The sequence below is a fragment of the Streptopelia decaocto genome (genome assembly GCF_964273445.1).
Source record: "Streptopelia decaocto genome assembly, chromosome: 2".
Classification (NCBI taxonomy): domain Eukaryota; kingdom Metazoa; phylum Chordata; class Aves; order Columbiformes; family Columbidae; genus Streptopelia; species Streptopelia decaocto.
Genome location: NC_138655.1, coordinates 64,481,163 through 64,499,379, shown reverse-complemented (window position 1 = coordinate 64,499,379; position 18,217 = coordinate 64,481,163). Strand labels below are relative to the sequence as shown.

General features: G+C 38.9%; 1 protein-coding gene across 1 annotated transcript in view; it reads right to left on the bottom strand.

Annotated features, from left to right (window-relative positions):
* The window catches only part of LOC309436282 (dynein axonemal heavy chain 5-like), a 168,884-nt gene extending 150,709 nt beyond the window's left edge, over positions 1 to 18,175 (bottom strand). Inside the window, exons 1-12 of the mRNA XM_082045351.1 lie at positions 18,153 to 18,175; positions 16,596 to 16,780; positions 12,872 to 12,972; positions 11,223 to 11,411; positions 11,050 to 11,124; positions 8,481 to 8,567; positions 7,017 to 7,088; positions 4,567 to 4,668; positions 3,857 to 4,047; positions 2,471 to 2,632; positions 2,270 to 2,363; positions 1,007 to 1,105 (exon numbers count right to left, since the gene is read on the bottom strand). Coding sequence (XP_081901477.1) covers positions 1,007 to 1,105; positions 2,270 to 2,363; positions 2,471 to 2,632; positions 3,857 to 4,047; positions 4,567 to 4,668; positions 7,017 to 7,088; positions 8,481 to 8,567; positions 11,050 to 11,124; positions 11,223 to 11,411; positions 12,872 to 12,972; positions 16,596 to 16,758 — 1,335 coding nt within the window. The 5' untranslated portion in view covers positions 16,759 to 16,780; positions 18,153 to 18,175. The remainder of the gene's footprint in view (positions 1 to 1,006; positions 1,106 to 2,269; positions 2,364 to 2,470; positions 2,633 to 3,856; positions 4,048 to 4,566; positions 4,669 to 7,016; positions 7,089 to 8,480; positions 8,568 to 11,049; positions 11,125 to 11,222; positions 11,412 to 12,871; positions 12,973 to 16,595; positions 16,781 to 18,152) is intronic.
* Positions 18,176 to 18,217: the final 42 nt, after the last annotated feature.

Genomic DNA, 18,217 nt, shown 5'->3' with positions numbered 1-18,217 from the left:
GAAGTCCTACACTGCTATAAAAGAGTTGGCCCGCTGTAGGAAGGACAGCAAGAAGAAAGTTTGCCTTTGCTCATTTTGCCTAGATCTGTACAGAAGAGAAATACAAAAGGAGGTGGCAAGGCAACAATAATCTCTCTCTTAGTGAGGACACTGAACTAGAGACTTTTCTGTCCCACAGAAATGCATGCAAGCCAGATATTCTAAGAACTCAGAACAAGAGACAGTGAATGGTCTAGAAAAGCATAAAAAAAAAAAAAGTATGGTATATAAAAGTCAAATCCAATATGGCCACACAGTGAATATTTGCAGAACAAAAGCCGTGTGAAATAGCACAACGGATTCAGAGTTCAAGCTTTGAAAACAACATTTAGAAAAATTGTAAGCAGCTGGATTATGTGTAAATCTACTGAACCATGTAAGCTTAGACAGTTTTGCCTGGTGGCTGTATCTTCAAAATTCATGCTCTCACTTAAAAAAATGAAATCTCAGACCCATATGGTTATGAAAGTAAGTTTTAGCATTTGAACCAAGATGACAGTAAATCCGTGCTACCTGCAAGAGAAACAGTTTTAACCTGTAAAATAAGTGGAAGCTGTCCAATTTCAGCTCAACTGAAGGCTTAAGATCATTTAATGATATTTGCATTAAAACAATCACAAGTAACTAGTAACTGAAGCATGGAGACAGGAAGAAGTACCATATGTAAAGCCCAACCTCCCAAAGACAATTCAGCTTGACATCAGGTTTGGAAAAACAACATCTTTTGCTTATTTTTTTCATTCCCTTCAATTATTTTCTGGAATGATAACTGCCTTCTACACAAAAAGTAGTATTATCTCTGGATTATTCAAAATCTGTAAACTCAGTTCACTGGTGCCAAAAGAGTTAAGCTGTCCACTAATCATTAAACATAGGAGTTAAATACTGAAAAGATAATATCTTTCAGAAGCAAAAGCCTTTATTTTCTGAATTTCAAGTTAATTGTTGCCTTTAGAGTACTACTTACAGGTGAGGCTTTGGCAAGTGGGCCAAAAAATCTATCCAATGTATATAAATATCTCATGTTGTCTTTAGCTTCATTGGCAGCAATTGTTATATTGCCATCCTGAGGGGAGAAATAAAAAATTAATACTGTTAAAATTTACTGAAGAGGTTCTTTCTCTTGCATGTTACTGCAAGACTATTAATCCATCTTGCAAACATTTTCTTGCAGAAAGTTCTTTCAAATAAGACATTTCTTCTTTACATAAGAAATATCTACTTTTACAGGCAAAAATTGGTAAGATCTACCTGGCAATCAGCAATATCTTGGATATGATTTAGAAGAACTCCTTCCTTAAACCCCTAAACTTTTCTTTCCTGATAGAAGTAACAATAGTGTGGTTTCAATAATCCAGCTTACATTTTAGAATGGTTTTAGCATGATACCCATCCTACAGAACTTAGACAAGATCCCTGAAATGTACCAAGGCATTTCCCATCATTTTTTAATAAACACTTGTTATGGAAAATGAGTTCACGACTAATGCTTGTATATCCTTCTGTTCATGACAGGTGGAACTATCCAGTGCTTAGGAGGCAATTTTGTATGAAGAAAAAAATCTAGTTCATCATCTGTGGCTTGTACTGGCTCTGTACACACACTCTCATCCAAATTCCATTTATCACAGAAGTCTGTGACAATTTTAAGCACAAAACCAGAAACTCTATAGGCTGACACCCTTTTGCTGGTCTATTTTCAAAACAGTAGAATAGCTTCTTAAGTGTTAGAAGTTCTGCATTCTGGTGGGGGTGAGGGGTCTGATTGGCTGTACATGGTATACAGCTTATTTTCTGGCTTGCCTAACATTTTGACTGATAAGTTTACATTACAGATATCCACTTATCTGAAGTAGCTGTTATGCTACAAAAAGCCAGCTGTCAATAATTCTAAAAGCAACATGATGAACTTTCCGACATCTCTACAGGTGGCCTGCATAGTGTACAGCTGGAGAGAGACAGAAAAATGTATTGCTGCATGGCTTTACTTTTGCACAACCACTCTGCTCACTACATTAATGAATGACACATACAGAAGCATTGACTTCTTTTCAAGTCATTTATTTAACTTCAGACTCTTCAATGTTATGTTTCAACAAATGGGTAATAAACCACAGTACAAAACTAGCATAAACACTCAAACCTATTTTTAGCATTGTGTTCAGTTCTCTGTGTATTACAAATACGGTACTGTACTAATTTAAAACTTTTATTAAAACATGGTAATTACCAGCTCTTTCCACTGCTTTAAAGTCTTTGATCTTGCTGCCTGAAGAATACTTATGATTTTCTTTACTCTCGTACTCTTGATCTCCTCTAAAAGGCTTTGAAGAAAGAAATACAATTAATACTCCCTTTGGAAATGAAGTTTACATCTATTTTTTAAAAACTTTTTTTTTAGACTCTGTGAGAAATAACACAGGGATTTAACCTGTTAAATGATGACATTCTTGTCTTCCAGTGTTCCAGCTCTGCAGATGGACCAACGTCACCAGCTTCTCTTCTAATTTGTTCACTCTCCACTAAAACTTGTCTGATCTGTTTGATCCAAATCATGATCACTTCTTCCAGTTTCTCAGTGACCTCTGTGTTACTGCCTTCAAAATCATAGAACAGGATGGTCTCATAAGTACCACGAAATAAATACAGATTTTTAACTACAGAAGTTAAATGTCCTTGTCAAACATAAGCTGAAGCTGTATAAGCTGATGATATTCAAATCACTGATCAACAACAGGAAATTATTAAGACAGTAATAACAAGATGCACACACATAAAACCTGTATCTACCTACTATCCTGCATATCCTTTAAAATGGAAACAGTTAAAAATACACTGAGTTCATAAGGGGAACAAAAAACAACAATCAGTAATGTGGTTTTGTGAGAATTGTGTTTCAGAGGTCTAAGAAATGCATTAACTATTACGGGTATATTTTTCTGCTTATATTTCATCAGCAAAGGCTTACACTTCCACATTTCTCTCCTGCCACTGCAGCCTATGCAACATCAAAAGCATCACGTAACTGACACTACTATTAACAGTCACAAAAATCCCCTACAATTCATAAGTCAGCACATCTTTTAGATTGCCTTAGCAGCTGAAAAGAGTCCGGTTCACTTGGTGCATTATATTTAGCACTCATGGAGCTTGTGCTACTGAACGAATCTGAAGAACTTGCCCAGCTATATAATGTTATTGTCTCATCTTAAGAGTCACTAGTTCTTCTGTGGAAACTGTCCTGCCACAGGCTCCTGTAGGGTTGAGAGGGATTGCACAAATATTTACTGGTTTGGCATTATTTCACTCTGAAAATCTATGTGATGAAAGAAATGGTGGAAAGCTATTGTTCAAAAGACATAACTGCTCTTTTTCTCACATAAACATATATGTATATATATATAAGACAAACTTTTATAAATACGTTTTGTTTTGACTCACAGCCCTCAGAGCCAGACTTAACATAAGATATGGTTTCCACAGTATCAAAGAAATTGAAGACTATACATACTAGTAGATGGCTAGTTACACTAGTTACACTAGTTACACTACTAACTACTTGGCCAGCAAACTAGGAGGAACACAGGCCACTGCATACATGATATGTCAAGGAACCTAATCTACAGATCTATGAATTAATGGATGGGCAAATGATTGATGATTTTATAATTACACAGTGAGAAACCTGGCAAGTGTAAGCAGAAAAATGTATACAGCTCAGGGAAGACGAATTAATTCTTCAGAGTAATTTTTTACTAATGACATAACATGTATTTTATAAACAGCATCATTGTGGTTGTTTTGACATAGGAATTACTCACCTGCAGTTATGTAGTCAGATGGGTTCTGTAAGTTGCTGATATAAATATCAATATCCACTTTTGTGAGCTGAATTTTATCTTCTATATTTTGTCTTGATGATGACAAAGTACCCACAAATTTATCCACTGAATACAGAAAGTCTTGTATCTGGCTGTTCTTCAAGCCTTCTTTCACAGCTCCCCAATTCTGAATATTTTATGATTTATGGAAAAAAAAATTAGGAAGGTATATTACCTACTTCTGAACGTGTCCTTCTGGAGGCAACAGAACCAACTGTGATGCTGTGTGACTGACACAGAACAAAAAAAACTTAGAGAAGATGGGCACTCTTTTTGTGATACAGTACTTGCTGTCCACGGTCTAGAATAAAATCATACACTGATCCTTTATGCAGCCAGAGAGACTTGACACTTCTTTCAATCCAAGCTTAATCTACTTTTAAATAAGTCATCATAGTTTTACCTTAGTATGGCTGATACGCTACATTCTCCTTTGTTATGAGCATTACAGCTGGTGCTATTGCTTGAAAATAAAAAATAAATATATGTATTTCAAACACTTGTATACAAATTGCATGACTCCCATAAAGGTCTGTATTAGACTTGTATCTTTTTGTATCGTTCAACTGATGCACAAACAGGAGTGCAGCAGCCACTTGCCTTAATTCCACATGTTCTTGGGAAAAAAGACTAGCTATTGGATTACCTGTTGGGATTTAAGTGCTGGTATCATGATTTGGGACAAGAAGAATTCCAGGCCCTGAAGGATATTTCCGTTAGCACAATCAAATACACCAAAATTCACCTCCTTTGGGAAGAAACAAAAATCAGCAGAGTGCACGTAAACTTTTGCAGCATTATAGTACTCAAGTGAAATTCAGACACGTGGTAGACATACATACAGTCCATAACTGTGTAGGTTCCATGAGGATATTGCCCCCGCCCCTCGCCCTGCTACTGAATTTGGATTGGACATAGACTAAAATTCGACTGGAAATTCCAAGACTTGCCATTAAGTTTGAGTCACCAGAAGAGTCAGTCCTATATTGTAGCAACACTCCAGCCACCAATTAAAATGAATCATTTAACATCAGTGCATTAAGACAATTATATGTCTGTATTTCTCTTTTAGAGGAACAGCTTCCATCTATCATAAATGCCTAAAAATGGACAACAAATGTATCAGGCAAGAAATGCCTCAGTTGCTCTCCAGTTCATTGTTATTCATTGTTATGAAGCATTTATTTACAGAGAGAGTGGTCAAACACTGGAACAGATTCCCTAAAGAGATGGTCAATGCCCCCAGCCTGTCAGCGCTTAAGAGGTGTTCAGACAATGACCTTAACAATGTGCTTCAGCTTTTGGTCAGCCCTGAAGTGGTCAGACAGTTGGACTATATGACCATTGTAGGTCCCTTCTAATAGTCCATTCTAGTTAATGTGAAGCAACAAGCAGTGAATTTCTGAAGCTGGGGACAGAGACAGCACTGGTGAGTGGAATTTTACTGCAGAATATAATGCATTAATTGGAGGAAGTGAGGGACTGCATGTTTTCCCAGTGCTATCTGCTTATGGACTGGTTATCTTCTACAGGCATTTTGCTTACAGATGGATAAATCCTGAACATGGGCCATGTGCTTTCTATGACCCATACAGACTAGCCATTTCAGATCTGGGTATGCCTCCTGTTAGCAGAGAGGAAGTCTCATTGAGAACTTCTGAGCTGCACAAAACATACACTGATTTTGCCTTCATCACACTGAATGTTTCACTCATACAGGGAAAAGCAAACAGAGTTCTGTCCTGGAAGCTTCGACTCCCAACTTCTGCCTGTATAAAGACAGCAATTCCAGAGTGTTTTAGGAACAGCAACTACAAATGAGGTTTTGTAGAAGCTTTGACATTCTTGGCTATCTTGAATATTAATTTCACTAGTGTTTTTCTTGCTAGTCCCCCCTTGCATGCAAAAGAAGAGCATTTAAGTCAATTAGTTGTTATGCATGGGTGGAATACTACATCCTAACAATATTACAGTATTATAATCCCACTAGAGTACAAGAGGGTAGAAAAATCTTTCTCAAAAAGTGGTGGTTTTATGGATGACATCATTCTGCTTGAAGAAGTGCTTAGGAGGAAGACCAGATTTCTCTGCATGTCTGAACATGTTCCCTGGGAGGCAATGCTCACAAGGTTGTTAACAAGGAAATGCTCCTAAACTAATTCTTTCTGCAAGAGGGTGTGCTAACAAAATAACAGAAGGAAAGGACAGAAGGCTAATGAAGAAAAAACTGACCTCTATTTTCCCCCTTCAGATGCTTTTAACAATGCCAGTTTCTCCCATATTAGTGTTTACATTTGTTGCAGGGAGGGAGAGACACAGCAAATTAAGTCTTTCAAGACTTCTGAATCTCTAGGACAAAGTTGATATACAACCTGAACCATTTCTTTCCACAGGATGCTGAAGATTCGGCTATTCCTCTTGAGAAACAGGACAAATTTCTGTATTTCTAGGGGGTTCTCAGGTTCTATTTCCAACACAACTTTTCAGGATAAACCAAAACTTGCCAAACCAGTCTGAGCCCAAGCTCCAAGCCTCATCAGTGTGAAGACTGCCAGATGGAAAATTAGGGCTTGTTCTACCTTCTATGTCATCTAAAAATGTTGCCTCACATAAGGGATGAAGTTTGATGACAGCTACAGGACATCCACTGCCAAGACAAGGTGATTGCAAGAGAACCACAGAGAGAGGACGTGAGGAAAGCTCACTGAAGAGTTTGGACAACCATTCTGACAGTTACCCAACTGAAACAGTGCAGCAGGACTCACAGGCCGTGAGAAGAGGAAGCCTCAAAATTACTTCTGCACCCTTCGATGAGGTATTTTTAAAAATATTGTCATAAAGCAAGTGACTGACAGAAACTGAAGTACTAATTTCCATGACGGTAGCTGGAGAACAAACTTACTACAACTTTGGACTGCTCGAAGGGAACACATCAACTTATTAGTGACAAATAAGGAGAAAATCTGTAAAGCATAAAAATGAGTGCATCAATGTTTTTGAGAAAATTATTTCAGGCTTATTACATTTTTTTATTTAATGTCTACTCTTAAATGTTAGTATCTGCATGCTCTTCTGTTGCAAATATTTTGGTCTGACCTGGGAAATATTTGATGCAGTTATAACTTTATCTGATGTCCTTAGGAAAAATGCACAAGTTCCTGTAAAGTTCTGTAAAAAGGACAAAATGAAATCAGTTATAAAGAACACACCTCTACAGTAAAAGTAATTTACTTAACAATGTAAAACTGTGCTGAAAACAAAATTGTAAAAAAAATATCACTCAAAAAAAGTAGGGAACTGTTTGTAGGATATTTCAAAATCGATCCTTCTCAAATCAAATGTCGTTTTTTCTCCATCTGACATAAGAACATCAAAAATGCCCTTTTGGGCAGACAAGTCCAGTATCGCATCTCTATCAAGAAAATGCAGTTCAGGGAGAGCTTGCGAGTCAGGCTCCTTCCTGAGCTCCGTCCCTTCTGTGTTCCCTGACCACCTGCAAACATTGTGTGAGAGCTGAGATGGCAAATTCCTGTCTAGTCATTTTATTATCCACTTACAGACCTACCCATGAGATTGTCTAATCCCTTTCTGAATCTACCAACACAAATTCATTGATAAAAACCTAAAGATATCTTCAGCTTTCAAGCATTTAAAGTACTTTTCATAGATACCTAGACCAGAATGGATCATGTTAGAAAGACATTTATTTCATTTTTTTGAAGGGGAACTTAAAGATTACTAAAAACTTCTGATTCAAATACCTTTTAACATGTGCTTTCATCTTTTTAATCGACTGAAGTAATGTAAAAGTTTCAAATCAGTACTGCAACAACGCTTATTTTTAATATATTAAATTTAATAATTCAACTATAACAAATTTTAAAAGCCATTCCCATTGGTCCAATTAGCAGAGGAATGAACCTCACTTCTTCTCTGAAAGCAAGAAAGAATTCTTCAGCTATGTCTTTTCTAACACATCTGTTAATATAAGCTCATTGGAAAAAAAAATTAAAAAATAAAAAATAAAAAGACATCACCATGCTTTATTCAAATAAAGTTGACTATGGTACACCTGATTTCCTCCAAAAGAGACAGAAATAAAATTAATCAGAAATGTTAATGACTAGTCTGAATAATGCTTAGATATTACAGTGAGGAGGTTGTTATAAGAATTTGAATGGAATAAAGAAATTATTATAGATATTTTTGGAGTTATGTGCAGCATTATTAAAACCACTGAAGAATTGCACTTTTAAACTAGAAGTGCACAAGCACTGGAAAATACTTGAACATACAGTCATTAACAAAATGTTAGGATCTGCAACTTTCAAACAAGCATTTATTTGACCTGCTCTCCTCTCAGACAGTCAAATCCATTAATCACTACTTCTTTACTAGTAAATTCCCAGCTCAGCTGGGAGATCTTGCATTATGACAATATGGACTAAATACTTAAATATCTATCCAAGAATTACAAAAATCTGTTTAACACTGCAAAACTGTTACATTTTTCCAATCTTTCACTTTTCAAATGTCATCTAATGAATTTTTCAACCATACCTCAGTAGAACCCATGGTAATAAATAACTTCTTCTGAATCGAACTGTTCGTTGATCCATCTGACTTCAGTGATGCATTCAACTTTTGCTAGCAATTATAAATAAAAGGTTAATAAAAACTGTTATCATACGAATACCTCATCCTATTTGAATATGTGAATTATAACTAAGCTAATTCTAAATCTGTTAGTAATTCCCAGACAGAAATCATGAGGCTGACTTTGGCAGGGCTAGCTAATGGTTGGATGACCTTAAAGGTCTTTTCCAACCTAAACAAGTCTATGATTCTATGGTTTGGTGAAGGAGCTTTGTATGAATCTCATGATCCACAGTAAACAGTTTCATAGCCCTGTTCTTTCAGAAAACACTCAAAGAAGAAGGGGAAAAAAAACCTCAGAAAAAATATAATTAAATAAAATCTGAAATGTTTCCTGGAGCAACTTCCTCCATAGAAACAAACTGGATGTCTTACAGAAAGAGTCATGTTCCTGGCCTGCAGAGTCGTATTGTAATTGTGAGCGGGACTCACAAGGAACACTCTCAGATAGATCCTGGCAACAATGCAAAGAAATTTAGCTTTCTGCGATGTTTTTAACCACGTATCACTCTGAAAAACTTCCTCTCTGAGAAGGCTTTGCTGCCACTGGTCCCTCTCCACTGAGATGTATCTATAACCTCGTCTCTTGAAAACAATTATAAAGGTTTAAGCCTAATAAAGACTTGCATCCCTCTAATTCTAGTGCCAGAGTTAGGTTAGCAGTTGGACTTTATGATCTTGACGGCCTCTTCCAACCAAAATGATTCTATCATTCTATGAATTTTCTGTCACACAATTTGGAAAATAATCTGTTGAAACTTGGAAGAATGTCACAGAACATAATGTGAAAGAAGCCTGTAGGTATATTCCTCTTTTAAGGAGAGGACTCTTCCTAAAAAGTCAAATGTTCAGCTCCTGCTAGACCGAATGTGTGATGTATGATACACAGTGGTGGCTCCCCACTCCCACCTCAAATCAGTATCTTCTAACCCCTATGCAGAGTCTCAAGTGAACATCATGCACCCAAGCTGGTGAAAAAGAGAGATAAGCAGCACTGAAGAAAGGATCTTGAGAAACCTTGGTAAGAACATGATTTCTCGGTCAGGCCAACTGCCTGCCCAGACCAGTATTTTGTCTCCAAGAATGGCCAAAAATGGTTAAAAACAGGGCAAGCATGTATGATACTGACCCTGAGTAATCTCCAATATGTTTGAAACCAAAAACTGTTGACAGAACAGTCAATTTAATGAGATCTCTTGACTCATCATAATTGGGTGGAAGATGGTAGAGATGGCATTCATACTTTCCATCAGAAACATTTATTTTTATGCTATGCTGCCTTTGCAACAGAATTTTCATGAATTCATATTTTAATGGTTAAAAAGACCAAAATAAAACAGAAGTAAATGCAGAAATGAAATGTTTCACTTAACCCAAGCTGGGCTTACATTTATGGCTCGTAAATTGAGGAAAACACTTTCAAGATTTTTAGTTTCATCTTGTTCTAAGTCAGAGAACAACATGCTCATCTCAGAAATGTGCACACACAGTCTCAGTGAAAGGAAAAACTGATTAAACTGTTTTGACAGCTGAACTGATCCTGTGCTTTGCGAAGTCTCTAAGCAATTTCAGTAACACTCAAAAGTTCTTTTAATTTCCATCAGTTATAACGAATCTGTAATTCATTCTTGCACGTAACTGATGATCAAGCATTACCAATTGTTTTATTGTCCCCAACAAGCCTAAAATACCACCACATGGTGAGTTAGCTCACCTTAACATGACTCCTCAATGGCATAACCTCAAAGGACTATGGAAAGACTTCTGCAGTTCAAGAAGCTCACAACAGTCACATTAGGCAATTTCAAGGTCACTTTGCAACTTCTGATACCACACACAGATTGGAAGCTGAACACATTATTTTGCTTTTTATGAAGAGGCTTCCCCTTTTCAAAATTGAAAGGGAGAGAAATACACTTTGGGGACTACAACTACCCTATTTCTAGTTACGTATAATTTTCCAGGCTTGAGATTATTTTCTGCAGAACAGGACAGACCTGAACGTGAAGCCACCTTAATTTAGAAAGAAATTGCACCATTTTTCATGCTCTTGAATCTGTGCTTTGTCCATAACAGAGCTGGTGAAGTTCACACCAAAAGAAGACTGCTCTTATACACCCAGTTCCCCATTCCTATAATACATGAGCTAATCTAGTCTTTTTAAACTCTAACTACTGTGAACACTTTGCCCCAATTATCTTTATATTTTCTGAAGTCTGAATTATTACTTTACTTGCCCTTTTTAAGTGTTCTTTTGTGAAAACAAGAACAGTATCAAACCATGCCACAGGGCATCCTCCCATTTCCATGTAAGTTGATATGGCAGCATCTAAACAATGAGATCCAGGTTCTTTTCACATTAGCGTGCATAGCAAAATAATCTCTGTTAACATATTCTGAATTTTGCAACAGTCATGATATTTTAAAAAAAAAGTGCAACTTTGCTTTTGCAGAAGTAATAACAGAAACATACCTGCAATACATCTTGGTAAAAGAAGAGCAATTTTTTAAGTCCACCAGATGCAAAGAATTGTTCTATAAGTTGAAACTAAAACCAAAATTACAAGTAGTTAATTGCGAAGTAGTTTCAAAAGATTGGAATTTTTTCGAAAAATATTTAATAATAATAATTTAATTAATATTTACCTTGTCATCAGAAACAATGGCCTCCTCCACTTGCTGCTCACTTAAGCCTATCCCATCTGCTAATCTTGCTATCAAATACTTGTGTCTTTCATCTATTCGAGCTCTTCTCTCCTCTTTGGTGACTTTGGCTTGCTTAGCTAGTTCTTTTCTAGTTTCACTGGAAAGTACTATACTTTTCTTAGCAGTTGTCTAGAAAATAAAAGTTTGTTATAGAGAGATTATTTCTCCTCACTTAAGGATTGTATTTGATATTGTTGATCCTTAATCTTGTTTCATAAACTACTTCAAACAGGAACATCAAAAATATATCTAATGAATGCAGAGGGAAAAGATTAGTGATAATTAATTTGCTAGGCCAGAATTAATTCTTACTCTAAGGCCACTACAAAGGAAACTTCAGATCAGGGCCTCAGAATCAGATGTGGATGCAGGCTAACGTGACAATACAAATTTAGCACTATAAAGGCTCTACTTCAAATCTCAGCTTTGTGAATCCAGCTTCCAAACTTCTGTATGTCCATATTCCAGATCTGGGACCAGATCTATCTCTTTACTCTCAGCATTTTAATATAGAGTATCAAGTTATTACCTCAATGGAAATAAATAAAACAAATCCACTATAAAATCAGTCACCACTGGAACAAATATGCAATTGATGTTTAATACACAGGTCATATAAGGGTAGTGGCAGAGTGATAAAGGATATTCATGTAGACAAAGGATTCTTAAGTCTTCATAACAGTGTGAACAAGACTGAAAATAGACATGGTGGATAAGATTTTTAAGTCAATAGATAACTTTTAGAAGCTATACAGAAAACTAAAGATTTGGGTAAAAAAGTCACCACGCTGAGCCTTTCCCTCTACTTACAGCTCCCACTGACATGAGTATCTGGAGCCTGGGGATGTCTGTACCTCACAGTTTTTACTGGAGAGAAGCAAAGATAAATTACATCATCTTCCCAGTATTCTAAACTAGAAATTGTAAGTGATCAATCCTAATTTACTCTTAGATTTAAAACAAAAAAAAAAAATGCTGACCATTGTCCACCTTTGCTTCCTACCATTTGGTCTTATCCCAGATTGAATGAATGTTCTACATCCCTCCTGTCTCTACCTGCATCTCTTTGAGGAGACACCAAGAATGCCTGAATACCTGTAGTTGTTGGTCAGTACCATTCTGAGGTGTCTAAAAGCTACATATTTTCTGATTCACAGTTCATTCTTCTCTCATGTAGGTCCCAGCTCACCTGTGCCAATCTTTTATCACCTCTGGCTTCTATGCCAACAGCTGGATTTCTGGTTTTGCATATGCCTTCCCTGATGCAGCATGACTTTATTCAAGTATTTTTAAGCGATATTAATTTTCAACTTGGCAAAGAAAGGGAATTAACTGGTGGATGATTAAAAAAAAAAACCACCCAGCAATGCACATTATGAGCACAGGAAGTAAAAGGCCTAACATTGTATAAACTTTTGAGTGGCTCATTGTTGGTTTTCCTTGTAATTAAGAGATATGAAAGGAACTCAGCATCCTGCAGTATTAGGCAGACCTTTGTCAATGAAGACTTCAGAAATAATCTGTGCAGAAGAAAAGTTAACAGACAAAAGATAGCTGAGTTGCCACCTTTTTAGTATGAAAATACTTGCCGGAAGGACAGCAGTCAAAGGGGATCCTGTGACAGCAGATCCCAGCTCATTGCCCCTTGTCTTCAGGTCCCCTCCACGTCTACGGTGCTTACTTTCTGTGTCTAGTTAAAAGAATTGAAGAGTTCTAATTATTCAGGTATATGCACAACTTAACGCATTTACAAGACCTGCAATGATGTCGCTATGTTGTGTCTCAATATCTGCTGGTTGACTTCTTCTCAGGTTGGGGAAAATGAGACACAAAAGGAACATAAGAAAACCTGTGCCTCAGCAGGAACCGTTAGAAGCCATTAGGGGAAAAGATGTCTTATAATGGCTTTTATCTCAAGTTCAATTGCAAAGAATCCCTACTGACAGCAGTAGAGGTAAGAAAAAGCAATTTAAGGTACTAGCTTGAAGAAATCAGTTCTGGAAAAAATTGAGACACTGAAATATCATCACTTTTCACTTTTGCTATTGTCACCCAGTTATTCCTTTTCTGTTACTTCTTTACCTAAATTCTGATTGTAAGCCTCATGCATCTCTGACAAAGTTGCTACTTGCAGAGACTTACAAGACAACTTGAGCACATGGAATATCTGAAAAATAAAGATTGCTAATATTTGCATAAAAAACAGTATGTAATTATCTTTTGTCAATTGTTTAAGGCTCCTTATGAACTTCTGAAGCCCTTCAAGTTATTAAATAAAATTTATCACATGCTTTTGTTTTTCCCCAAAATTAAAATTTGTATATTTTTAAGTCATTTAAGTAACAAATAAGATTGTTTATGTTTTCCTGATACTAAGTGCAACTCATCTCCAGACAGCCACCATTTCTCTTTTAAATTGTTTTTAATTACAAAGCATTTGTAAATATTGCTTTACCTCTCCTTAATGAAAGTAGTGTTTTAGTTACCTTTAAAATTATGATTGTTTGTAACTGCTACAGCTTGCTTTTAGTCCAAGAAAAAGCAACCATCTTGTTTCTCAGAAGATGGTATTTAGGTCCCATTCTTGGCAGCAGTGGAGCATGTAGTAGTGCTAACAAGCAGCTCACTAAACTTTCAGGAACTACTATTTAATCTATTCTAAATAAATTATGAGATTGTGACTAAAATTAATATTCTAATAGTACTGATTTCCTTATAAATTTCCTTATAGATTGTGTCTTTTCTCCCATGAAGTCTCCCCTGATTATAACATATTATTCACAGAACCAAAATAATGGCTGAGGTGGGAGGGGACCTCTGAAGATCATCTGGTCCAACCCCCCACACTCAAGCAGGGCCACCTAGAGCAAGTTGTCAGGACCATGTCCAGATGGCTTTTGAATTTCTCTGAGGTGGGAGACTCTACAACCTCTCTGGGAAACCTGTGCCAGTGCTTCATCACTCTCACAAAGTGTCTCCTGGTGTTCAGACAGAACCTCTTGTGCTTCCATTTAGCTCATTGCTTCTTGTCCTGTCACTGGACACTACCAAAGAGAGCCTGACTCCATCTTTACACACTCCCTTCAGGTATTCATACATGGTGATGAGATCTCCTGATTCCCCTCTTCTCCAGCCTGGAGAATCCCAGCTCTCTCAGCCTTTTCTCCCAAAAGAGATTCTCCAGTGCCTTCATCATCTTCATGGCCTTTCACTGGACTCTCTCTAGTAGGTCCATGCCACTGTTGTACTTGGGAGCTTAGAACCAGACATGGTACTCTAGGCATGGCTTCACCAGTGCTGATTGGAGAGGATGGATCACCTCCTTTTATCTGCTGCCAACATTCCTCCTAATGCAGCCCAGGACACCATTGGCCTTCTTTACCACAACGGCCCACTACTGGCTCATGCTCAATATGGTGTCCCCACTAGGACCTCCAGCTCCTTTCCTGTCAAGCTGCTTTACAGCTGGTCAGCCCCCAGCTTGTACTGGTGTTTGGGCTTGTTCCTCCCCAGGTGAAAGACTTTGCACTTCCTTCAGTTGAACTGCATGAGGTTCCCATCAGCCCAACTCCCCAGCTATTCAAGGTCTCTCTGCATGGCAGTACAACCCCTTGGTGTATTGGCCATCCCTCCCAGTTACGTGTCATCAGCAACCTTGCTAAGGCTAGACACTATCCCACCCTCCAGATCATTAATGTAAATTTGCATCACTTGAAGATTTGAAGAAATATGACTGGACCTGGTATTGACTCCCCAGGATACACCACTAGCTACTGACCCCCAACTGGACTTTGTGCCACTGATCACCATTCTCTGGGCCCATCTGTTCAACCAGTTTTCAGTCCATCCCACTGTCTGCTCAAACACCCCAAACTTTATTAGCTTCTCTATGAGGATCTTACAGAAGCAAAGAGGAAAATCAAATTCTAACTGCTCAGCAGCGGTAATTTGTGATCAAGAAATGACCTGGCATGGAGACCAAAAATGCTCAGCTGCAGAAGGGGTTAAACTGACTGGAAGCAGGAATGCCAGAGACACAAAAATTCCCTGTAAGGGACTTTTGTTTCCCCTGGTGATGAGATAAGAAACAGCCAAAGCATTCTTTTGTAGCCATCCTAGGAGTGTTTGGAATCAATCCACCTTTGGGCAGCAGAGCTGATGCTGGGGGATGAACCCAAGGCTGGGCTGAGGTGCCCCAGTTACTGACACTCACCAGACTGGTGCTGGTGTAAGCACACATAAGGAATCAGCTCGTGAAGCATCTTTGCAGGCCCCTTGTTGAACCGCATATGGCAGCAGGACTGTCCAATGCATTGTTAATTATTTATGTGTGTGTGTGTGTATATATATATATATATATATATTTCAGCACAAATGTGTGTTAATTCACCTCAAGGGGCACAATAAAAAATTCCCAACAGAACACAGTGTCAAAAGCCTCACTTAAGAAAAGGTAGACCATATCCACTGCACTCCCCTCACCTACCAAGACAGTGATTTCATTACAAAAGGCAATGAGTGTTGGTCAAGCATGTCTTCCCCTTGGTGAATCTATGTTGACTATTCCCAGTCACCTGGTTGTTCTTCATGTGCCTGGAAATGGTATCCAGGATTAGCTGCTGTGTCCCTTTCTAGGGACCAAGATGAGGCTGACTACCTCTATTTTCCTGGACCTCCTTCTTGAAGACAGGAATGGTATTTGCTTTCCTCCAGGCCTCAGGTACCTCTCCCACTTGCCACAAACATTCAAAGATTATTGAGTGTGACCTTGCAACAACATCAGCCAGCTCCCTCAGTGGGGCCCATGGACTTACATATATACCAGTTTCCCTGACCTCATCCTCTCCCATAAGGCCACACTCAATCTTTGAAGTAATTATTCAATCTGTTATCACTGTTGATATATTTCAGAAAGGAGATACCATACTATATGGCATACTATTATGTGAGTGCTATTAATTTTTATTCCCAAAAAAATGGTTCTAATCATGTTACTATGATTCAACATTAGGAAATCTGCTAAGGGATCAAAGTCACACTGTACCAGACACTGTAAGTACATATATACAACATAATCCATATATGCATGTGTTTATTTATATGTACATATTTATTCATAAAGCTGTAAATAGCATATTGTAGTCCCTACACTGGTATATTCAGAATAGCATGTATCCACCCACTATGTATAACTACTTGTTATAAACTTAAACATGCTCCTTAATAATTAGTTTCTTATTCTGTTCCTGATTTTTTCCCATACAAAGTCGACGTGAAGTACTTATACATTCTTATAATTATTTTCTTCCTTACCTTTTTTAATAGCAATGAGGGGTGGACAGAGATCAATGTTGGGTTTGGAAGAAAGCTGCATTCCTCTAAGTTGTTCTGATTCCTGCTGTGCAAAGTGACGAGGAGAGGAACTAGACTCGACTCTTCCCCCTAACTCAGTCTCACCTCCCACAGTCTCCTCCATCTCCACACACAAAAAAATCAACCTAAATCAAGAATGCAGAAATTGACTGGACAATGTAAAGCTGTAACAAGCAACCACACCATCAGTACATCAGTATTTTTATCCCTGTTATAGCACCAGTATGACAGACTAACAAGGAAGCGGGGGGGGGGAGGTGGAAATGAAAAACCCCACACCCACCACCACCTCTACTTCTGGTTGTTAATTTAGAATGAGAAGATCTAAGCAGTTTACAAAACGACAGAAGCTACTCTAAGGTCACCCTTTAAAAAAAGTTTATTTCTAATTGCATAACTGACATTTCTCTCTGGTCAGAGTAGGCATGCTGCAGGTGGGAACTCACGCATCGAGGGACAGGTGTTAAGCTCCTTCTCACACAACAGCTACAGGTCCCACTCCAAAGCACTGGGCACAGAGCACCGGCTGAAGCACTTGCTTAATCTGGAGCAGGTTTCCAAGCCTGAGGTCTGCCTGGGCACTGAGAGCTGCTGGCAGCTGCTATGGCAACCCCTACACAAACCCAGCAAACAACACAGGCCCCGGGAGGCACCTCCTCTGTCCCCATTTCCTGCTGTATCCACCAACCCACTGCTAATTTCATAACTACTTCGTCTTCTCAAAAGCACCATGGCTTTCCCTTACATATGAATTAAAACCTAAGCAAGCAGCTTCCTCGAGCCTTGGTATTTCCAGGCTGGACAGGGCTCTGAGCAACCTGATCTAGTTGAAGATGTCCCTGCTCATTGCAGGGGGCTGGACTAGCTGACCTTTGAAGGTCCCTTACAACCCAAACTATTCCATGATTCTATGGCAGAGACAGAGGAGGCTGTAGTGAGGTGCACCCTGACAGCCACACCACTGTCCTCAACACAGCCCGTCTCAGCAGCCTGGGTTCTGGGCAACAGGTGAAGAGACACAGGTGAGGTAAGTGGCTGAATTAATACTTCAGCTTTTTTTTTGTTGCTGCCGGGCAAAGCCACTTCCACATAGATCCGATGGGCACCGCGTGGTTCACACTCATCCACCCGCGCCACCCTTACTTGGCGTCCTTCCTTTCTCCAGACGATACCCAGCAGCCAAGCCCTCACTGCAACAGGTTAACAAACCCAGAGATTTAATACTTCAACTGGCTTCTGCATTTTATTTTTTTAACCGATCTCAGAGGAGAGAGAGAGAGAGAAGGGAGACAGAAGAGGCGGCAGCCGCAGCGCCGAGCGCACTCTGAGGAACTGTTGCCGCTTCCCCTCGTTCCCACCTCCCCCGTCGCACTCAGCACCATGTGCGCGCACACAGCCGCCCCGCCGCCCGGGCGAAGCTGCTTAGAGAGGACAAGACCCCTCTTTCAGAGCTTTTTCCAGCCGGCGGCCCCCGCGTCCTCCCCGCACCCGCCCTACCGCGGCCGCGCAGGCGCAGCCCGCAGCCGTGCACAGGTGAGGGGGCCAAGCCCGCATGCGCGCCG